Source organism: Salmo salar, chromosome 27 (genome assembly GCF_965601325.2).
Source record: "Salmo salar chromosome 27, fSalSal1, whole genome shotgun sequence".
In the NCBI taxonomy this organism is placed as follows: domain Eukaryota; kingdom Metazoa; phylum Chordata; class Actinopteri; order Salmoniformes; family Salmonidae; genus Salmo; species Salmo salar.
In genome coordinates this window covers 20,235,270-20,260,000 of record NC_138317.1, presented here as the reverse complement: position 1 = coordinate 20,260,000, position 24,731 = coordinate 20,235,270, and the positions used below count along the sequence as shown (strand labels likewise).

At 42.7% G+C, this 24,731-nt stretch overlaps 1 protein-coding gene across 3 annotated transcripts in view; it reads left to right on the top strand.

Annotated features, from left to right (window-relative positions):
* Positions 1-24,731, top strand: part of trappc9 (trafficking protein particle complex subunit 9) — a 298,405-nt gene that overhangs the window by 213,940 nt on the left and 59,734 nt on the right. For 2 of the 3 annotated variants that reach the window (XM_082970084.1, XM_014177782.3), the window contains one exon: positions 6,136-6,469. In XM_082970084.1, coding sequence (XP_082826210.1) covers positions 6,136-6,454 — 319 coding nt within the window. In that variant the 3' untranslated portion in view covers positions 6,455-6,469. Of the gene's footprint in view, positions 1-6,135; positions 6,470-11,154; positions 11,246-24,731 lie in introns of those variants that run through there. The other variant, XM_014177781.3, reaches the window with a different exon arrangement.

The window sequence follows — 24,731 nt, the reverse complement described above, 5'->3', positions numbered from 1 at the left end:
GCAGTAATAGAATAGATTATGTTTAAACCCTGCAAGACGCCACAATCAATTCATAAGAGAAGCGCGGCAGTGGTTGAGAAGAAATGAGATTGTTGTTAACCCTTCCCTGTCCAGCAGCAGGGCTATGCAGTAGGCTCTATCCCACTGTTAGACATGAGGTGTATAGGCTTCTGTCTTTGCAACTGTTTGAGACGTGACCTAATTTGGGAAATGTACAGAATTGTTAGTAGTCTAATTGCAGTACCTATTCTATGTTTATGCACAAAAGAACAATCTCATTGACTATTTGCGTTGTTGGAACAAGGCATTTGGTGGCTCAATGTGACTGAAGAAATGAAAGCAGTGCTGGTTTAAAGATGGGACTTCAGTCAGGGACATAAATCCAGCACCACTTATGGTTTCCAGGTGTTTGATCCATTCCATTCGCTCCGTTCCAGACATTATTATGAGCCGTCCTCCCCTCAGCAGCCTCCGGTGGACTGTGTGTGTGCCTGCCTACTGTACGTGCGTGTGTTGCATTTAAAGCCGGAGCTTCTCGTTTGTCTGCCCCGAGCTCTTAATTGGTATTTAATTTCTGCTGTCCTTTGTAACGGAGGCCTGTGAAATGATAATTGCATTGCTCTTCCTCCCTCCCTCTGGGTTTGGTGTGTGGGTGGGTTTGGTGGGTGTGTGTGTGTGGGTGTGTGCACACTCCAGGCAGTCATATAAACCAAGCAATACAAAGAGATGGACATCCACACATTGCTTAAAGACTGACATTTGTCCCTCTCATTAGGTACACTTTTTAATTCCTGTTCAGTTAGTGTATAGGATTTAACAAGTACCATCTTAGGTATACAGCTGTAAAGCTGTTGTCTGAAGACTATAGAATGCAGCAGAGTATTACACATCAAAGCTGCTGATTCACATCCTAATTAAACTACAGTAGCGTTCCCTTTCTCACCTTTCCACCTCTGGCTTCTGGATGCTCACTGCTTAATACACACAATGTTCCTCGTGTGTGTGGGGATTCATCATTTGGAGGACGGTGTGTGTTCAGAGAGCACACAGTCTCTTGCAGCCACACTCACACTAGGGCTCTTGTTTTTTGCGTGATTCTGTTTTATTTTTTTCATGTTTTCACTTTCAAAATCTCTTTTTTTTTATAGAAAAACATTTCATGTTCTAAGTCCATATCAATGCTTATACCGCATCAGGAACACTTTTGAGGTCTGGGACAAATGTAAGAATGTAGACTTGTGGGTGTATTCAGCTGGGTACCAGCCAGACCATTGTTTGGTTAGCGGTGTTTCTGTAGCTCTCATGCGATTGGTTAGCGGTGTTTCTGTAGCTCTCATGTGATTGGTTAGCGGTATTTCTGTAGCTCTCATGTGATTGCAAAACAAATGGCCACTGGATTGATGCAAATAGTCATGATATCATTCTGCCAGGTAGGCATAAGCTACTTTGCAGTTGACATTTAATTGAGGTTTGTCGGAAAGCCTTTCCATGTACCGACAGACGACAGACGGTCGTAATTAGCGTTATCGCTAACGGCTAAGCAGAGTAGACTACACGTACCGGCCATTCCTGTGCCATTTCAGAAAGTTGCAGGAAAACACAAATCACTGATGCATTTTGTTCATGTCTTATGATTAACTTGGGTAAAGTAATGCACTTTCTAATAAGTTCAATACATTTAGTTGATTTCCTGTTAAGTTCAATATATTTTTGAATATTGTAGAATTCCGTTTTAATATCTGGATTCTGTCTGTTTTCCGCAACTCAGATTTTATAGGGCCCTATAAAAAAATGTCTTTCTTTCTTTCTTTCACACACACACACACACACACACACACACACACACACACACACACACACACACACACACACACACAGAGAGCGGTCTGTTGGTTGTGACTGTGTGAACTGCACGGTGTTCTCTGTACGTATAGATACAGCTCCTCTGGGACCAGTGAGCTGAGTATCTCTTAGCTGAGATCCACAGATGAACACACACATCAATATATCGACCCAGAGTTGTGGTACCAAGCAGAGAAAATGGAAATGGACACCTTTTTACTTAATAAGCTGAGAGATTTTTTATTTATTTATTATTTAACCTTTATTTAATTAGGCAACTCAGTTAAGAACAAATTCTTATTTACAATGACAACCTACCAAAAGGCAAAAGACCTCCTGTGTGGATGGGGGCTGGGATTATTATAATTTTAAATAAAATATATAACATAAATATAGGACAAAACATAAGAGACAACACTACATAAAGAGAGACCTAAGACGACAACATAGCAAGGCAGCAACACAACATAACAACATGGTACCAACATTATTGTTTACAGACAACGGCACAAAGGGAAATCACACAAAGCAGCCACAACTGTCAGTAAGAGTGTCCATGATTGAGTCTTTGAATGAAGAGATGGAGATAAAACTGTCCAGTTTGAGTGTTTGTTGCACCTCGTTCCAATCGCTAGCTGCAGTAGTGGACCATCAACTTCGCTGTGGGCTGGTGGAAGCTGCAGACACAGGGATCTGAGCTATCTGATTTGCCAGCGGTAGGCCTATAGGTGCACTTGATTTGCTCTCCAGTTTGTACCTTCAGTCACATGAAATAGTTCAAAATGGCAGTGAGATTGAGAGAGAGAGAGAGAGAGAGAGAGAGAGAGAGAATATCTAAGAGCCTGACAAGAGAAGGAAAGAAACAGAGCGAGAGGAAGTGAAGGAGACAGACAGTCACTAGTTATAAAGTGTCATAAAGATTTGGCCGGTGATAAAAAACCTGGGCCCTGCAGCTGTTTCTCTGAATGTCTTTGTGATTTGACTGTTGTCCTCAGACACCGTCATCACTTTCACTTTGCTGGGGGAATCAATTTCTCTGTCACGGCCTGTTCATTTACTACCACATCCATCACCATTAACTACACACAGGCCAGAAATAACATGCTCGTAGGTTTTATATTGGTTTAAAATATTGATTTAAAATCGACAATGTTATAATGCAGTTTAAGTGATAGATGAATGAATGAAATAAAACAAAGAGCCAAGACAGATGAAATCTGATTCTGCTAGAGAGATAATCAGGGATAATGCATTATTTTAACAGTTACTTCACAGAGTTAGTGGAATGGTAGATAGACACCAGTATGCGTGCAGAGGAGAGGATTTGACTTCCTTTCTACTCCAGAGTGTGACTGATCTGTTTGAGTGGATAGTATCATGTACGACAACAGAAAGAGATCTGGGAAAAGTCTAGCCTTGAATCACTCCTCTGTGAGGTCCACAGGTGGCCAACCCAGTGCGGGGCAGGTTGTGTCGTCTCCTTCCGTGGGCTCTTATTGGCTATGGCAGGCCAGCAGGGGAAGTGGCTATTGGCTAAGACGGCGGACTGCATGGGAGTTGTCTATTGGATAACACAGCAGAAACAGAGTTTGAATCTGATGCCTTTTGCATCGCTTCACACCATGCAGGCCCTGCGAGCAGACACTTTCACCTCGTCTTCTCTCTTCTTTTTTCTTCCTCTCTCTCCCTCCCTTCTTCCCTCTCTCTATCGCTTAACACCATGCAGGCCCCGGGAGCAGAAATGTTCACCTCTCCTTTTCTGCATCCCTCTCTCCCTTTTCCGGTTGTCTTCCTCCACTGCCTTCCTTCTCGACCCGCACGGTGCAGTGTCAATGTTCTAGACTGTTCAGGCTGCATCCAACTGATACTTTTAAGGCATGAATGTTGCCCCCAGTAAATAGTAAGACGTTTGTTTTTGAGAGGCATACAGAACTGAATCCTGGATGTGTCTCTGTTGCTTTAACCTCAGGCCATGAACTCTCTTTGCCTCCTGTTAGTAAATGAACCTGACCACATACACACACCGACATACATAAACACACACCGTGGAGCGGGAAGCTGGGAGCCTCAGGGTGTTTGGTCTAACTAGATACATAATTTATCAGTGGTCTGGGCTGGTTGGTAGACTGGTCTCCTGCCAGGCCACTGAGAACAGAACAGTAGCAGGATCAGGATGGATGGATGGCATCAGAGAAGAGCACACCAGTGTTTCATTCACTGATGAAATGTGGACATACAGTTGAAGTGGGAAGTTTACATACACCTTAGCCAAATACATTTATACTCAGTTGTTCACAGTTCCTGACATTTAATCCAAGTAAAAATGCCCTGTCTTAGGTCAGTTAGGAACACCAGTTTATTTTAAGAATGTGAAATGTCAGAATAATAGAGAGAATTATTTATTTCAGCTTTTGTCTCTTTCATCACATTCCCAGTGGGTCAGAAGTTTACATACACTCAATTAGTATTTGGTGGCATTGCCTTTAAATTGTTTAACTTGGGTCAAACATTTTGGGTAGCCTTCCACAAGCTTCCCACAATAAGTTGGGTGAATTTTGGCCCATTCCTCCTGACAGAGCTGGTGTAACTGAGTCAGGTTTGTAGGCCTCCTTGCTCGCACATGCTTTTTCAGTTCTGACCACACATTTTCTATGGGATTGAGGTCAGGGTTTTGTGACGGCCACTCCAATACCTTTGTTGTCCTGAAGCCATTTTTCCACAACTTTGGATGTATGCTTGAGGTCATTGTCCATTTGGAAGACCCATTTGCGAGCAAGCTTTAACTTCCTGACTGATGTCTTGAGATGTTGCTTCAATATATCCACATCATTTTCCTTCCTTATGATGCCATCTATATTGTGAAGTGCACCAGTCCCTCCTGCAGCAAAGCACCCCCACAACACGATGCTGCCACCCCCGTGCTTCACGGTTGGGATGTTGTTCTTCGGCTTGCAAGCCTCCCCCTTTTTCCTCCAAACATAACGATGGTCATTATGGCCAAACAGTTCTATTTTTGTTTCTTCAGATCAAAGGACATTTCTCCAAAAAGTACTACCTTTGTCCCCATGTGCAGTTGCAAACCGTAGTATGGCTTTTTTTTATGGTGATTTTGGATCAGTGGCTTCTTCCTTGCTGAGCGGCCTTTCAGGTTTTGTCGATATAGGACTCGTTTTACTGTGGATATAGATACTTTTGTACCGGTTTCCTCCAGCATCTTCTGGGATTGATTTGCACTTTTTGCACCAAAGTACGTTCATCTCTAGGAGACAGAACGCGTCTCCTTCCTGAGCGGTATGACGGCTGCGTCATGGTGTTTATACTTGCGTACTATTGTTTGTACAGATGAACGTGGTACCTTCAGGCGTTTTGAAATTGCTCCCGAGGATGAACCAGACCTTGTATGTATATTGGTGAGGGAAAAACACGATTTAATCCATTTTAGAGTTGTGCTGTAACGTAACAAAATGTGGAAAAAGTCAAGGGGTCTGAATACTTTCCAAATGCAATGGATATTTACCAAAAATGTATATGGGTGATTGGAAAAGATGCAGACAATTAAATTGATGGAAGCTACAATCTATCTGCAATATATGTCTGTGCTGTCTTTAAAAAGCCCCTGGCTGGAGACTCCATACTTTCCACCACTGACTCCTGTCTGTCTTGTCAAAGCCATACAGTATGTTTACATTGAGTTCTTCTGTGGTCTGTTCCCCATTGATCACCTTTATATTTATATGGAATGGAATGAATAGATCCACACACTTAACCATCTTGATTTGAATGGTGAACTGAAATATAATGTTGTCTGTGGCTAAGCTTCACTTTCCTTCTTCCTCCTCTGTCAGCGTATCGCCAATAGTTTACTGTCTTTCTTTATATCTCAACATGTTCATGTTTTCAGAGGGAGACTGTTTATACTTTTGATCTCTGCTTTTAAAATGTCAGTAAATCCAAACCAAATACAAGGAACTTCCCTGATCAAATGATTTGATCTGATCATCTGACCAATATGTTCTGGTTGGAGTTTAGTGTGTAGACTACCTGCTGAAATACTTTCTAGCACAAACTGAGAAGTGAGACCAGTTATTTGCAAACAAAAACAATACTTATGATGTTGTTGAATCAAGTGCTACTGTTTTTCCTCTGAGCGGGGCAGTGCCGTTGGGGGTCTGTCTCCTGTATGTCCAACCTTTGCTCTCTCCTCTGCCCCTGTAGGATGGCTCAGTAATACTCAAGTCTCTGTCTCCTGTGTGTCTAACCTTTTCTCTCCTCTCCTCTCTCCCTCCCCTCTAGGATGGCGATCCAGGTGGATAAGTTTGACTTTGACACGTTGCCCCAGCCGGACCAGGAGGCCGTGCGCTACACCAACCCCAAACTGCTGGAGGAGGAGAGGCTTCACGCCCAGGCCTCTACGATCAACAGCACCCTTGGCATCACCTGGAACATCATATCCTTTGTTGTTGTTGGATGTATACAGAACCCTATTAGAAGGCATCTAGATGCTACATCTGGAGGTCCCCTGGCTAGGGTGTGTGTCTGTTCTACTGCACTGACAGATGGAAGAACGTATGGCCAAATGTGCGTGCAGCCCTGGGCCCTGAAGAAAAGGTAGTGCACTATATAGGGAATAAGGTGCGATTTGAGACACATCCCTAGTCAATATGCAGGCAGGGCGCTCCATCAGAACCTCTTAGGTAATGAGGGGGCTGCTACCAATACACAGACTCAGTGTTGTTTAGAATGGCCTGTCAAGTTGTTACAGGGAGGAAGTGTACAATTAATAATTCATCGGAGTCCCTGTGCTGTTGAACTTGCCTTCATATTGTATTTTCCATTTTAGTAATGCATAAACACTCCTGTGATTGTATGCATTTGTTTGATCTGCGAGCGGTTTGGCAGCAGAGTGCATGTGTGTGCGCGGACAGGAGGGACGGCAGTATTTGATGTTACTAGCTAATGTCGTTTTTTTCTCAGAGGGTAGGTCAGAGAGCTGTGCATGACAGAAGTCAGCTCAGCTCTGAACTGGGGCGTGTGATTGTTATTGAGGCTTGTCCATCATATTAGGAGAGATATTAAAACCTTCTCCCGGACAGGATAATGCAGGTCTAGTTAGTGTGCCGTTTAAACCGTCGGCTTCCTCCTCACAAAAAGACACGACACCATCTCCAACCAAGCACTGAAATTATGTTGGAAAAACTTTTGCAGAAAGAAATTAGTTTTTAAGTATAGAAAACTAAGACTGTGACCAGAAGGGTTGCAATCTCATAATATTATCTGGGTCACTTGGCTTGGCATTTATTCATAATAACATGCATTGTTTATATCCTAGTTCTGATTTAGGAGGTGTTCAATAACACTTTAACTCACTGCTTTCCTTACCATGCAACTTGGCCTAGCATTAATAGAATATCTCCCATTCACTACCCAACCATTCCTGTCCCCAGCCCCCGTCCCTGTACCCGTCCACACGGCAAGGACACAGGCACGTCACGGTGACGCCAGGCCCGGAGACAGTTGGGTGGACGGATGGACGTCAGAACGGAGTTGTAGTTTCCTCCAGCCTAGTTCAATGTCACAGTGTCTGTGTGCCACATCTGCAGCTTTCAGCACCATGCCCTGTAGGAGCCTGTGTGACAGGCAGCTCTACACATCATCTCTCCTCACTCCATATTCTAGTTCTGCCATGCTGGGGACTTTCTGTTCTAGTCATTCTAACTGTGGTGTTACTTTGTCTGTTCTAGTCATTCTAACTGTGGTGTTACTTTGTCTGTTCTAGTCATTCTAACTGTGGTGTTACTTTGTCTGTTCCAGTCATTCTAACTGTGGTGTTACTTTGTCTGTTCTAGTCATTCTAACTGTGGTGTTACTTTGTCTGTTCTAGTCATTCTAACTGTGGTGTTACTTTGTCTGTTCTAGTCATTCTAACTGTGGTGTTACTTTGTCTGTTCTAGTCATTCTAACTGTGGTGTTACTTTGTCTGTTCTAGTCATTCTAACTGTGGTGTTACTTTGTCTGTTCCAGTCATTCTAACTGTGGTGTTACTTTGTCTGTTCCAGTCATTCTAACTGTGGTGTTACTTTGTCTGTTCCAGTCATTCTAACTGTGGTGTTACTTTGTCTGTTCCAGTCATTCTAACTGTGGTGTTACTTTGTCTGTTCTAGTCATTCTAACTGTGGTGTTACTTTGTCTGTTCCAGTCATTCTAACTGTGGTGTTACTTTGTCTGTTCTAGTCATTCTAACTGTGGTGTTACTTTGTCTGTTCCAGTCATTCTAACTGTGGTGTTACTTTGTCTGTTCCAGTCATTTTAATGCTATGTGGTGTTAGAGCAGCACAGTATTATTCCAGTTATTATTCACGCTGTCAGCTGTGAGGTGGACCAGAGGAGCAGGTTGTCTTTATCATAACATATTATCAACCTAATGTCTTTACGACAGCTCTGTTTATCTGAGTTCTCTGCGTTAGCAGCATTAGCTCCCTAGTCAGCGCTACAACAGACAGCCTTAAGATGTCACCAAGCAAAGGTTCAACGGCTCCAACCTTAATGTACTCTTTTGTTCTCTCAATCTCCTCTGATAAGTTAGTGTTACTGAGTGTTAAGGAACAGAAGGACTCGACAGGCAGAGCTAAATGTGGGTTCTGAGCCAACCAATCGGATTGGAGTCACAGGTTGACTTGCAGTGTTGCAGTTTTGCTCCCAGAAACCATGCTAGGCTAGAAGACATGGACGTGTGGGCGTTTTTGAAAAACAACTTGGCCGAGGAGAGGACTGCTCTGTAGGCTTTATACATAATGAGTTTTCTCTCTGAGTTGTGAGGAGAGGTTGTTAGTTACTCCCAGTGCTTATTATGAGACCTATTACACAAAGAGGATGGTTATTAACATAATTCCCTCCACTTATGGTCCAGTAGATATATCTTTATTACTCTTTGGGTTGTTAAGGAAGTTTTACTTTTCAGGGTTCTCATTGCATTACCCGGAATGGGATTTGTAATTGGATATTATATTTCTTAAACGCAACATTCGGAAAAGCCAGTCTCAGTGACCGTTCAGCTGAAGACTGTCGTGGTGGCGGTTCATGTGTTTCTACTGTATGTAGCCTGGTCTGGTACTGCGTCTGACACCAAGCCTAGAGCACTTTGCAGAGAGACTTTCTATTCCACATGTAGAACAGAAGATGTACTTTACATGCACAGTATAGTAATGGCCAGCCAGCCAGCAGCCAACCATGAGTCCGTCTGCCTCGAGCCCTCAGCTCTCCTAACAGAGTCACTAGGCAACCAGGGAGCCACAGGCTTATCTATCAACCACGGGGCTACGGCCAATTTACAGCTACACTGGAGAGTCATACTTCATATATCCTTTTCTCTCTCTCCATCTCTCTCTCGCTCTCTCTTTCGTATATTTGTCAGGTGTATCTTTGCCACTTTGTTAGTTTGTTTTCAAATCAGAATTTGTTTGTCACATGCTTCGTACCAGTACCGAGTCGATGTGCAGGGGTACGAGGTAATTGAGGTAGATGTGTAAATATAGGTAGTGATAAAGTGACTAGGCAACAGGATAGATAATACACAGTAACAGCAGCGTATGTAATGAGTCAAAAGAGATTAGTACAAAAAGGGTCAATGCAGATAGTCCAGGTAGCTATTGGTTATTAACTATTTAACTAACTATTTAGCAGTTTGAATGTTTGGAGGTACAGTTGAAGTCAGAAGTTTACATACACTTAGGATGGAGACTTTAAAACTCGTTTTTCAACAACTCCACAAATTGCTTGTTAACAAGCTGTAGTTTTGGCAAGTCGGTTAGGACATCTACTTTGTGCATGACACCAGTAATTTTTCCAACAATTGTTTACAAACAGATTATTTCACTTATAATTCACTGTATCACAATTCCAGTGGGTCAGAAGTTTACATACACTAAGTTGGGACCACGCAGCCGTCATACCGCTCAGGAAGGAGACGCGTTCTGTCTCATAGAGATGAACTTACTTTGGTGAGGAAAGTACAAATCAATCCCAGAACAACATCAAAGGACCTTGTGAAGATGCTGGAGGAAACAGGTACAGAAGTATCTACATCTACAGTAAAACAAGTCCTATATCGACAAATCCTGAAAGGCCGCTCAGCAAGGAAGAAGCCACTGCTCCAAAACGTCCGTAAAAAAGCCAGACCACGGTTTGCAACTACACATGGGGACAAAGATCGTACTTTTTGGAGAAATGTCCTCTGGTCAGATGAAACAAAAATAGAACTGTTTGGCCATAATGACCATCGTTATGTTTGGAGGAAAAAGGGGAATGCTTGCCAGCCGAAGAACACCATCCCAACAGTGAAGCACGGGGTGGCAGCATCATGTTGTGGGGGTGCTTTGCTGCAGGAGGGACTGGTGCACTTCACAAAATAGATGGCATCATGAGGATGGAAAATTATGTGGATATATTGAAGCAACATCTCAAGACATCAGTCAGGAAGATAAAGCTTGGTCGCATATAGGTCTTCCAAATGGACAATGATCCCAAGCATAGTTCCACATGGCTTCAGGGCAACAAAGTAAAGGTATTGGAATGGCAATCACAATGCTCTGACCTCAATCCTATATAAAATTTGTGGGCAGAACTGAAAAAGCGTATGCGAGCAAGTAGGCCTACAAACCTGACTCAGTTACACCAGCTTTGTCAGGACGAATGGGACAAAATTCACCCAACTTATTTTGGGAAGCTTGTGGAAGGCTACCCAAAATGTTTGACCCTAGTTAAACAATTTAAAGGCAATGCTACCAAATACTAATTGAGTGTATGTAAACTTCTGACCCACTGGGAATGTGATGAAAGAAATAAAAACTGAAATAAATAATTCTCTCTACTATTATTCTGACATTTCACATTCTTAAAATAAAGTGGTGATCCTAACTGACCTAAGGCAGGGAATTTTTACTAGGATTAAATGTCAGGAATTATGAAAAACGGAGTTTAAATGTATTTGGCTAAGGTGTATGTAAACTTTCCACTTCAACTGTAGAAGCTGTTCAGGGTCCTGTTGGTTCCAGACTTGGTGCATCAGTTCTGCTTGCCATGCGGTAGCAGAAAGAACAGTCTATGACTTGGATGGCTGGAGTCTAGTTTTGTCACTAAAGAATTGTGCCCTTTCCTCATATCCAGTTGAAGGGAGTGAAAATGTCACGGCACTGTGTACCTTAGTTTGAACATTGTTACCTGTAAATCCTTTCCCTCTATTTATTACAAACGTCATCAGAGAGACTGAGGCCCCAGTCCCCCCAGTCCGTTGTGTAGTCCTTAACCCTAGCCCACCCGTCTGTCCGTCGCCAGGGAGAGGCCAGTGTGGAGGGAGTCCTCAACCAGTTGGTCCTCGAGCACCTGCAGCTGGCACCTCTACAGTGGGGTGAGTACACATGCACACACACACACAGTGCCATCTATGAGATGCTTGGTATTACCTTTGAAGAACAACCACTGAAAGGTATGTTTGTCCCTACTCAAATGATCCGTCCACGGACATTATGATCATGGATCACGATGAGGATCGAAAGACTCAAACACCATCGTTCCTATGGGGGTACCGAACCCAAAGAACCCAAACCACTGCACCTGGCTATTAACACTGCAGCCCACACGATCCACCACTTTGGTCTCCAGCCGTGTTTTCTATTTGCATGTATATTAGGCTATTTTAGGGAGCTGCCAGGAGGCAGACTGGAGTGGCTGGGGGACGTGTGAAGCACCCTGGGACACCACGGAGAGACTTGGAGGAGCTTCCCTCCCTCTCTGGGCCTCGCCATCTGTGAACAGCCGTCGAAACTATCAGCTTTGGTTTATTTATTGTGCGCGCGTGCGTGGGTGTATGTGTTTGTGTGTGTGGGTGTTTATTTTCGACGAACAGTGTGGCTTTTTTTGGGGGAGGTCAGTGAGTGTGTTCATTAGTCAGTTCAGTGTCTCCTGGTTTGGCAGCAAGAGGGCCATCTGTTTGTGACGGTGACACAACAGATATCTCGTGGTAGATGAGGGCGGCACAAATTCGCATCTCTTCTGTTCTCGTGACCAATTTTCCAATCTAGCTTCCGTCTGAGTGTTCAAAGGACCCAGATCTTGTGGCATTGTATTCATGTAATTCCTAGTCTATTACTTTCTGAGGAAAGTTGATTCTGTCATTTTGAAGAGCACGTCATCCCATCTCAGTCTACAGGAGGGGGGTGTGCGTGTGCGTACTGTCCTCCTCTATGATTCCAATGCAGTTCATTTCTCCCAGCCTGTTAGAATGGTGTTATCAGAGTAGCTATCAGGGTCTCAATTACGGGCCTTCTCTGTAGCATTCTCCCTGAGGATCAAACGATCGCTACAGAGTGGGCTGACGCGTTTAATACCATACGGCTACAGGCTGCACTCAAGTTAGACTGTTACAGTAGACACGTGATTGGCTGTTAGCCTCGTGTTAAGTATACTGTATTTTCCTACTGCGATGTGTTCAGCTGTGAATGGTGTGGTACAACATGGTTTCTCTTATGTGTTTTGAGTGTGGTGTATAGCATTGTGTTTCTAGGTTGTGGCCATGTTGGAAGAGATCATAAAGATACTGTTCTTTACTCTACTTCCATTGAATCAGATCTACTGTGTCTTTTCGTTTGCTTTCCACTGTGGCCTAGTTTAGGTGAGGTGTAATTGGGTTAATGAGGGTCTATTTGTCCTGATGTCTCGACTGTGTCCCTAATGATAGATAATGACAGAAGTCACTCTGCCCCGAGATATCATTGATGATCAGCTACTGTATGTGTCAACAGAATCATTAACTCATACACACCATTTATTCATTCGTAAATTACAATGATTTTGTACCATTACAGAACAAGATGACAGTATCATTTCTAACTGACTTCCACTGTCATGTCTCTGAACTGGGTTGAGAGTGAAGCCCTTTCTATCCACTGTCTAAGGCCTTGCCAGGGAGTCAGACTTCCAATAGCTTACAGGCAGTAGCTAGCTGCTGTATGGATGAAGGCACTGAACGTGAACAGAGCTGTAGGAGCTAAATCATCCTGGTTGTTAGTGTAGTCCCTGGGCTGGCTGGCTACCTCCTCCCCTAATTTTGAGCTGAATACACAGATGATCCTACATTGACTTTGTCTCGCTCCTCTGCCCCCGTGCTCCCCTGCTTCTCCTTAGCTCACACAGCCCAATAAACCAGTCTGGGCCAGTTTCCCCAAAGCTTTGGAGCTAACGTGGCACAGTATTTCTCTCGACAAGCCAGCCGCACAGCCACATGAGAGGAGCAATTGTGTAGTGAATCTTCTGTTTGTAGACAAATAATATTGACATTACAGAGCCAGGTAAAGGTAATGAAGGGTATCAGGGCCCCACCAGGACACAGTAACTTGCACAGTATTTCCCTCCACAGAAAACCTTTCTCACTTTACAAGATGAGGCTGATACTCGTTTCCTCAGAGGTCTTCTTTTTTTGTTGTTGACTGTATTGCCTAAGTTACAAAGAGCTTATGGTTATGTAAAGGTTGATGGGTAATGGAAAGGAGGCTTCTGATTTCATCATGAGCGTTGTTGTTGTTGTTGTCTCTCCCCTCAAAGCTCGAGCAACATTGAACTTCTTCACACTACCATAGCAACCCATGAATATTTAATTGTGGACATTTCCAATAAAGGAGAAACGGGAAAAGTGGCAGGAACAGAAAGGGTCTTTATGCCTTCCTGTTTGCTCAGGGCCTTATTGAATGGGGAGTAAGGGAGTCCGCCCTATAGAGCTAGGGACCATTAGGAAGTGATTACCCCCTTTAGGCAGCGGCAGAGCAACAACACCCTCGCTACTACAGAGCAGAGTACACACACCCACACAAACACCGATATGATAATCAATATTAGTGTTTAAAGTCACTTTCTCTAATGCCTCGGCGGGGAAGAGGATATTTTACAGAGTAGCAATGTAAGGTGTATTTAAATGTCTGGTACCTCCCTTTATTAGTACTGTTTCAGTGTGCGGTGTGGAGGGGGATGAAGTAGCCAGGTAAACAGGCTACACTGCATTACTTCTACGTTAGCATTTTCATCTTGATTCATTCCGCTCTACCGAGCCTCAACAAACAATCATTTGGTAAATTCTATTAGTTACCCTTTTTCTTTTTCAGTAGTATTTCTCTTGATTTTGTAAGCATTAACCTATTTCTTTCACTGTTTATCATCATCGCTTCTTCAACAGTTTCTCTACAATCAATTACTAGTTTAGTTTGCGTCGCATGTAGTTCTTTATATACAGTGCATTCCGAAAGTATTCAGACCCCTTGACTTTTTCCACATTTTGCTAGGTTACAGCCTTGTTCTAAAATTGATTAGATAGTTTTTTTCCTCATCAATCTACACACAATACCCCATAATGACAAAGCAAAAACAGTTTTTGTTTTCATTTTTGCAAATGTATAAAATATGTAAACCTGAAATCACATTTACATAAATATGCAGACCCTTTACTCAGTACTTTGTTGAAGCACCTTTGGCAGCGATTACAGCCCTGAGTCTTCTTGGGTATGACGTTACAAGCTTGGCACACTTGTATTTGGAGAGTTTCTCCCATTCTTCTCTGCAGATCCTCTCAAGCTCTGTCAGGTTGGATGGGGAGCGTTGCTGCACAGCCATTTTCAGGTCTCTCCAGAGATGTTCGATCAGGTTCAAGTCCGGGCTCTGGTTGGGCCACTCAAGGACATTCAGAGACTTGTTCCGAAGCCACTCCTGAGGTGTCTTGGCTGTGTGCTTAGGGTCATTCTCCTGTTGGAAGGTGAACCTTCACCCCAGTCTGAGGTCCTGAGCGCTCTGGAGCAGGTTTTCATCAAGGACCTCTCTGTACTTTACTCCGTTCATCTTTGCCTCGATCCTGACTTGTCTCCCAGTCCACGCGGCTGAAAAACATCCCCACAGAATGACGCTGCCACCACCATGCTTCACCGTAGGGATGGTACCAGGTTTCCTCCAGACATGACACTTGGCATTTAGGCCAAAGAGTTCAATCTTGGTTTCATCAGACCAGGTAATCTTGTTTCTCATGGTCTGAGAGTCTTTAGGGGACTTTTGGCTCCAAGCGGGCTGTCTTGTGACTTTTACTGAGGAGTGACTTCCGTCTGGCCACTCTACCATAAAGGCCAGATTGGTGGAGTGCTGCAGAGATAGTTGTCCTTCTAGAAGTTTCTCCCATCTCCACAGAGTAACTCTAGAGCTCTGTCAGAGTAACCATCAGGTTCTTGGTCACCTCCCTGACCAGGGCCCTTCTCCCCCGATTGCTCAGTTTGGCCGGGCAGCCAGCTCTAGGAAGATTCTTGGTGGTTTCAAACTTCTTCCATTTAAGAATGATGGAGGCCACTGTGTTCTTGGGGACCTTCAATGCTGAAGAAATGTTTTGGTACCCTTGCGCAGATCTGTGCCTTGACATAATCCTGTCTCGGAGCTCTGCAGACAATTCCTTCGACCTCGTGGCTTGGTTTTTGTTCTGACATGCACTGTCAACTGTGGGACCTTATATAGAAAGCTGTGTGCCTGTCCAAATCATGTCCAATCAATTGAATTTACCACAGGTGGACTCCAATCAAGTTGTAGAAACATCTCAAGAATGATCAATGGAAACAGGATGAAACTGAGCTCAATTTTGAGTCTCATAGCAAAGGGTTTGAATACTTATGTAAATTAGGTGTTTTTGTTTTTTTATAAATTAGCAAACATTTCTTAAATCCTGTTTTCGCTTTGTCATTATGGGGTATTGTGTGTGGATTGGTGAGGGGGAAAAAACAATAAGAATGTACCATAACAAAATGTTGAAAAGGGGAAGGGGTCTGAATACTTTGCAAATGCGCTGTATATATACAGTGGGGTGCATAATTGTTGTCACCCTTGATTAGCATTGACAGCAAAAAAGACTGTCAAATACATAATACAAATACTGAGCTCTATTGTATGGAGATAAAAAAAAGGAAATCCTATTATTTAATAACAAGTAATAACACTATTTATTTTTAACAGATATGGTTATTGGCACCCCTGTTATCAGTACTCCAGCACCCCACCCTTGCCAGGATAACAACACTGAGCCTTTTTCCTAAATGTTTTATGATATTGGAGAACACATTGGGAGGGATCTTAGACCATTCCTCCATACAGAATCTTTCCAGATTGTTTGAGCCAAAAAACATTTCTGTTCTCCAATCTCATAAAACATTTTAGAAAAAGGTTCAGTGTCCTTATCCTCTCAAGGTGAGGGTGCTGAAGTATTACAAACAGGGGTGCCAATAATTTTGACCCCATCTTTTTTTAGATTTGTTTTTATTACTTGCTAAAGGGGCAACCTGCAGTTGCTTCATACATTATTGGACTTATACATTATTGATATGTGCCCATTGGTTCTTGAAGAATATAAGTTATAAATGCCTCATGAACTTAGTTCAACTGTCGTACTCCATCAGAACCCAAAATATATAAGCCATCATTCAGCTTTTTAGCGAAACAGTGGCAGGGACTACATTTGGTTATTGTTTAAACTGCTGAGTGCTGCTTTAAACAAAATCTCTTTCTCTGAGCAATTGTATTAGTATAAAATAATATAATTTCCCAAAAATTGTGAGCATACAATATAGCTCAGTATTTTTATTTTTTATTTTATACAGTCATTTTTGCTCACCATTATCAAGGGTCACAATAATTACTGTCCCCACAGTGTGTGTATATATATATATATATATTAGAGGTTGACCGATTAATTGGAATGGCCGATTAATTAGGGCCGATTTCAAGTTTTCATAACAATCAGTAATCGGTATTTTTGGACGCCGATTTTTTTTTTTCTTTCTTTAGACCTTTATTTAACTAGGCAAGTCAGTTAAGAACACATTCTTATTTTCAATGACGGCCTAGGAACGGTGGGTTAACTGCCTTGTTCAGGGGCAGAACGACAGATTTTTTTCCTTGTCAGCTCGGGGATTCAATCTTGCAACCTTATGGTTAACTAGTCCAACGCTCTAACCACCTGCTTTACATTGCACTTCACGAGGAGCCTGCCTGTTACGCGAATGCAGTAAGAAGCCAAGGTAAGTTGCTAGCTAGCATTAAACTTATCTTATAAAAAATAATCAATCAATCATAATCACTAGTTAACTACACATGGTTGATGATATTACTAGTTTATCTAGCCTGTCCTGCATTGCATATAATCGCTTAGGTACACGTTGCTCCAACCATAAACATCAATGCCTTTCTTAAAATCAATACACAGAAGTATATATTTTTAAACCTGCATATTTAGCTAAAAGAAATCCAGGTTAGCAGGCAATATTAACCAGCTGAAATTGTGTCATTTTGCGTTCATTGCACGCAGAGTCAGGGTATATGCAACAGTTTGGGCCGCCTGGCTCGTTGCGAACTAATTTGCCTGAATTTTACGTAATTATGACATAACATTGAAGGTTGTGCAATGTAACAGGAATATTTAGACTTACGGATGCCACCCTTTAGATAAAATACGGAACGGTTCCGTATTTCACTGACAGGAAAAACGTTTTGTTTTCGAGATGGTAGTTTCCGGATTCGACCATATTAATGACCTAAGGCTCGTATTTCTGTGTGTTATTATGTTATAATTAAGTCTATGATTTGATAGAGCAGTCTGACTGAGCGATGGTAGGCAGCAGCAGGCTCGTAAGCGTTCATTCAAACAGCACTTTCGTGCGTTTGCCAACAGCCCTTCGCAATGCATTGCGCTGTTTATGACTTCAAGCCTGTCAACTCCCAAGATTAGGCTGGTGTAACCAATGTGAAATGGCTAGCTAGTTAGCCGGGTGCGCGCTGATAGCGTTTCAAACGTCACTCGCTCTGAGACTTGGAGTAGTTGTTCCCCTTGCTCTGTATGGGTAACGCTGCTTCGAGGGTGGCTGTTGTCGATGTGTTCCTGGTTCGAGCCCAGGTAGGAGCGAGGAGAGGGACGGAAGCTATACTGTTACACTGGCAGTACTAAAGTGCCTATAAGAACATCCAATATTCAAAGGTATATGAAATACAAATCATATAGAGAGAAATAGTCCTATAATTCCTATAATAACTACAACCTAAAACTTCTTACCTGGGAATATTGAAGACTCATGTTAAAAGGAACCACCAGCTTTCATATTTTCTCATGTTCTGAGCAAGGAACTTAAACGTTAGCTTTTTTACATGGCACATATTGCACTTTTACTTTCTTCTCCAACACTTTGTTTTTGCATTATTTAAACCAAATTGAACATGTTTCATTATTTATTTGAGGCTAAATTGATTTTATTGATGTATTATATTAAGTTAAAATAATTGTTCATTCAGTATTGTTGTAATTGTCATTATTACAAATAAATAAATAAAAAAATCGTCCGATTAATCGGTATCGGCTTTTTTTTGGTCCTCCAATAATCGGTATCGGCGTTGAAAAATCATAATCGCTCGACCTCTAATATATATATATATATATATATATAGATATAGATAGATATAGATATCTTATATTAGCCCACCTAAAGCTTTGCTAGGTGTCATAAACAACCCTTTCATTAAAAACACTTTAAATATATGGATTAAAGTCTGTAAACAAACAGAGGGGCTTAGATCTATATATGAACAAACACGTTTCTATAATAACCCCATCTTACCCAAAGCCCTGAGATGGTATTACATTTTCTTGGTTCAACAAAGGAATTAAAACATTTGGTAATCTCTATAGAGAAGGTAAACTACTATCCTTTCAACATCTGGCATCTCCTTTTCAGTTACCTCAAACTCATTTCTTCAAGCACCTACAGGTTAGGCATTACATTGCCACTCAGCAGGGAGGTAGGATTCAGCACATGAGTAAACCTATAACTGATAAACTGTGGCTGGAGAGGAAAGGGGTAAAAGGTTTCATTTGTTACATATACTCTGGTCTTCAAGCTTTGTTGGGGAACGATGAACCTCTGAAAGCTTGCATGAAGTGGCATGATGACCTTGGTCTCATTGTTGAGGATGAGAGCACTTTTTAGATGCTCAGCGTCTTTCATTTAACACAAGGCACAAGTTGATGCAATTCAATATTTTACATAGGGTCTACTTTACACCAGAGAGATCGTGTAAGATCAGTTCTAAATATTCAAAATTTTGCCCAAGGTGTAAAACGGGAGTGGGCACACTTAAGCACATGTTTTTGTCCTGCCCTGAACTAAGGAATTATTGGAAGGACATTATTCAGATCTTATCACAGGTCACTAATATGACGGTACCACTAGATCCTTCCCTTATTCGTCAAGAGATGGAGATGATTCTGTTCTACCAGTTAATATTTGTGTCAAAACCAGATTCATTAAATTGGCAGTCATTGCAGCCAATAAATGCACAGCTATTATATGGAAGAGTGACACTCCGCCAAGCAAGCAGATGTGGGTAAAAGAACTATCTTCCTATATTCCATCTGAAGAAATAACATACAATTTACGTAATAAACCCTTTGAATTTACTGATGTCTGGGGGACTTTCAGCAGTTTCTAGAGACGTCACCTTAGCTGCCTCATTACTACTTTCTTCATTAATGTATTATTATTATTTGTTTTTGTGTTGAATAATTTATTTCCTAGCATGGAATGGGAAGGTCATTCTGTTTATTTTTGTTGTTATTTACCAGTGAAGCTAATACCGGTAGAGGGGAGGGAGGGGGGTGTTCCTGTGTTGCGGAGGGAAGGGTTTTGCACGATGTGCCCCCATGTAGCATGGTGTTTTGCTGATTGTTAAATTGTAAAAAAACAAATGCCAATAAATATATTGTATAAAAAATAAAAACAACAGGGAGTCACACTGGCCACCCCGCCCTGCTCTCTACACAGCCTGCTATTGGACCTCTCCATGGGCAGAAAGCAACATCAATACTATTGGCTGACTTAGCAGGTTTAATGGCAGACTCCTCTCACAGTGATTTGTTGATTCGAGCCCATTTTTCAACAAGAATCGCGTGGACGCGTGTCTGAGTCGATTACTGTCTGTTTGGTAGCTGCTCTGGATAAGAAATATGCATACAACTTCAGCAATGATGTCAACATTGGACACATACCTGCCTGCAGCAGCAGAAAAGCTAGGTACTTTATCAGATAGTGTTCCACACACGCACACACCTCCCTGCGTAAATGTCATCCGAGGCACCTTGGTGTGCTTGGTGTTTCTTCCCGTATTGTTTTTCAGAAGGTTACTGGCTGGTCGTCCTGATTATCTGTGACAAACGATACTGAGGATCCAAAAAACCTGGAGGGGCCTTCTCCTCCAAAACACGAGTCACAGATGGAGGGATAGAGATGAAGGGATAGAAAGAGATGGATAGATATCATTACATGAGAGCAATAGAATATCCTGGGGAATTGAACGAGTGAGAAGGAATAGAGCCATATTAACTGGATTTAACCATAAACGATTGTTTAAATCTGCCACATGGCCATCTCCAAATGCACTACATGACCAAAGGTATATGGACACCTGCTGGTCAAACATCTCATTCCAAAATCATGGGCATTAATATGGAGTTGGTCCCCCTTTTGCTGCTATTACAGCCTCCACTCTTCTGGGAAGGCTTTCCACTAGATGTTAAAACATTGCTGCAGGGACTTGCTTCCGTTCAGCCACAAGAGCATTAGTGAGGTTGGGCACTGATGTTGTGCGATTAGGCCTGGCTCGCAGTCGGCATTCCAGTTCATAGCAAAGGTGTTCGATGGGGTTGAGATCAGGGCTCTGTGCAGGCCAGTCAAGTTCTTCCACCCTGATCTCGACAAACCATTTCTGTATGGACCTCGCTTTCTGCACTGGGGCATTGTCATGCTGAAACAGGAAAATGCATTCCCCAAACTGTTGCCACAAAGTTGGAAGCACAAAATCGTCTAGAATGTCATTGTATACTGTAGCGTTAAGATTTCCCTTCACTGGAACTAAGAGGCCTGAACCAAGAAAAACAGCCCCAGACCATTATTCCTCCTCTACCAAACTTTATAGTTGGCACTATTCATTCGGGCAGGTAAAGTTCTCCTGGCATCCGCCAAACCCAGATTCATCCTTCGGACTGCCAGATGGTGAAGCGTGATTCATCACTCCAGAGAACATGTTTCCACTGCTCCGGAGTTCGATGGCGGTGAGCATCACACCACTCCAGCCGACGCTTGGCATTGTGCATGGTGATCTTAGGCTTGTGTGCGGCTGCTTGGCCATGGAAACCTATTTCATGAAGCTCCCGATGAACAGTTCTTGTGCTGACGTTGCTTCCAGAGGCAGTTTGGAACTCGGTAGTGGGTGTTGCAACTGAAGATAGACGATTTTTACGTGGTTCAGCACTCGGTGGTTCTGTGAGCTTGTGTGGCCTACCACTTTGTGGCTGAGGTGGGGCAGCTGTAAAAGGCAGAAGATAATTTAATAAGACAGCTGTTTTGAGCTGGCTCTACGTGTGTGCGTATGTGCGTGCTTGTATGTCTGCTCAGACAGATGGCCATTTGGAGTGGTTACAGGCGGCTGGGTGCTCAGCACACACCTGGGACATCTTAGGGGGGTAATGTACCTTTAAGGCTCTGGTCAGGAGTCCACACGCCAGGAGGAAGAGCACCATGGTGGTGCTGGATGGGTCTGATGCACATTACACCCTTCCTGACTAGAGGTCGACCAATTATGATTTTTCAATGCCGATTATTGGTGGACCGAAAAACGCCGATACCGATTAATCGGCCAATTTTTCTTTCATTTTTTTTGGGGGGGGGGGGGGGGGTGGGGGGGGTGTAATAATGACAATTACAACAATACTGAATGAACACTTATTTTCACTTAATATAATACATCACTAAAATCAATTTAGCCTCAAATAAATAATGAAACATGTTCAATTTGGTTTAAATAATGCAAAAACAAAGTGTTGGAGAAGAAAGTAAAAGTGCAATATGTGCCATGTAAAAAAGCTAACGTTTAAGTTCCTTACTCAGAACATGAGAACATATGAAAGCTGGTGGTTCCTTTTAACATGAGTCTTCAATATTCCCAGGTAAGAAGTTTTAGGTTGTAGTTATTATAGGAATTATAGGACTATTTCTCTCTATACGATTTGTATCTCGTATACCTTTGACTATTGGATGTTCTTATAGTCACTTTAGTATTGCCAGTGTAACAGTATAGCTTCCGTCCCTCTCCTCGCTCCTACCTGGGCTCGAACCAGGAACACATCGACAACAGCCACCCTCGAAGCAGCGTTACCCAAGGGGAACAACTACTCCAAGTCTCAGAGCGAGTGACGTTTGAAACGCTATTAGCGCGCACCCGGCTAACGAGCTAGCCATTTCACATCGGTTACACCAGCCTAATCTTGGGAGTTGACAGGCTTGAAGTCATAAACAGCGCAATGCATTGCGAAGGGCTGCTGGCAAACACACGAAAGTGCTGTTTGAATGAATGCTTATGAGCCTGCTGCTGCCTACCATCGCTCAGTCAGACTGCTCTATCAAATCATAGACTTAATTATAACATAATAACACACAGAAATACGAGCATTGGGTCATTAATATGGTCGAATCCGAAAACTATCATCTCGAAAACAAAACATTTTTCCTGTCAGTGAAATACGGAACCGTTTCGTATTTTTTCTAACGGGTGGCATCCCTAAGTCTAAATATTCCTGTTACATTGCACAACCTTCAATGTTATGTCATAATTACGTAAAATTCAGGCAAATTAGTTCGCAACGAGCCAGGCGGCCCAAACTGTTGCATATACCCTGACTCTGCGTGCAATGAACGCAAAATGACACAATTTCAGCTGGTTAATATTGCCTGCTAACCTGGATTTCTTTTAGCTAAATATGCAGGTTTAAAAATATATACTTCTGTGTATTGATTTTAAGAAAGGCATTGATGTTTATGGTTAGGTACAGTCGTGCAACGATTGTGCTTTTTTCACAAATGCGCTTTTGTTAAATCATCCCCCGTTTGGAGAAGTCGGCTGTCTTTGTTAGGAAGAAATAGTCTTCACAGTTCGCAACGAGCCAGGCGGCCCAAACTGCTGCATATACCCTGACTCTGTTGCAAGAGAAGTGACACATTTTCCCTAGTTAAAAGAAATTCATGTTAGCAGGCAATATTAACTAAATATGCAGGTTTAAAAATATATACTTGTGTATTGAATTTAAGAAAGGAATTGATGTTTATGGTTGGAGCAACGTGTACCTAAGCGATTATATGCAACGCAGGACAGGCTAGATAAACTAGTAATATCATCAACCATGTGTAGTTATCTAGTGATTATGATTGATTGATTGTTTTTTATAAGATAAGATTAATGCTAGCTAGCAACATACCTTGGCTTTCTGCATTCGCGTAACAGGCAGGCTCCTCGTGGAGTGCAATGTAAAGCAGGTTGTTAGAGCGTTGGACTAGTTAACTGTAAGGTTGCAAGACTGAATCCCCGAGCTGACAAGGTAAAAATCTGTCGTTCTGCCCCTGAACAAGGCAGTTAACCCACCGTTCCGAGGCCGTCATTGAAAATAAGAATGTGTTCTTAACTGACTTGCCTAGTTAAATAAAGGTCGCAAAAAAAAATCAACCAAATCGGCGTCCAAAAATACCGATTTCCGATTGTTATGAAAACTTGAAATTGGCCCTAATTATTCGGCTATTCCGATTAATCGGTCGACCTCTATTCCTGACCATGAGATTGGACTGTCTTTTCCTCTGCTGGGGATGGCTAGATAGATTGGTGGAGACACAGACACACACAAGACAAGACAGTCTTGTGTTCCTGAGTCAGCAGCAGAGGTAAAGCTGGGATGGAGGGATGCAGCAGCAGAGGTAAGGCTGGGATGGAGGTAGTGTATTCAGGGATGCAGCAGTAGAGGTAAAGCTGGGATGGAGGTAGTGTATTCAGGGATGCAGCAGTAGAGGTAAAGCTGGGATGGAGGTAGTGTATTCAGGGATGCAGCAGTAGAGGTAAAGCTGGGATGGAGGTAGTGTATTCAGGGCTGCAGCAGTAGAGGTAACGCTGGGATGGAGGTAGTGTATTCAGGGATGCAGCAGTAGAGGTAAGGCTGGGATGGAGGTAGTGTATTCAGGGAGGAAGAAGATGGCTTCCCTGGGAGGATCATGGTAGCTGTGTGGCCTGATGTCATCCACATCCAGGCTTTTCACTGTGTTTTTAGTCCCCTCTACATAAGCTCCCAATGGCCCTATCACTCTCCTGATGACAACAGGAGAGAGGGACTTACTTAAATAGTGTTGGTCTCATGGTTCTCAGCAGTCTAGCCCTGACAGTAAGGGGTTGATTGAAGGGGCTGAGGAGAAGTAAGGGGGCTGCTGTGAGGAACAGGTCCCCCATACTAAACGGGGCCTAAATAGTTGTCTGAAGGGTGGAGGCCAACACCCCCTTGGCAAGCGGCCAATGAGGTGGTGTAAATCAGGGACGATGCTGTGCAGTGTCAGGAGCTGCCCCATTTATCTGCCTGTTTTTCAGCCCTGTCACCCAGACTCTGTCCATCAACCCTCCTTACGATCAACCAGAGATTCCATGTCCATCACGTTCCACAGGTATATCTATGCCACAGTAGTTACACCGTAGCTACGCTACACCATCCTCCTAATACTTCCCTTGTCTTTGGACAGTCTATATCAACTTGCCAACTGCCCCATTGTAACAGTAGCTAGTCACTCCACTGTTGTTCATGTGAATAATCCTCCTCATCCACAACATGTGCTTATTATGATTATCCCAGCATATAAATAAATAGCACAGCTATTTACTATTTATCAGAGCATTGTTGTTCTGGAACTGGCTTCTGTTGTGTTTGAACGTCAGCATTAGGGGAACAACACAAACATGGGGAGGATGATTTG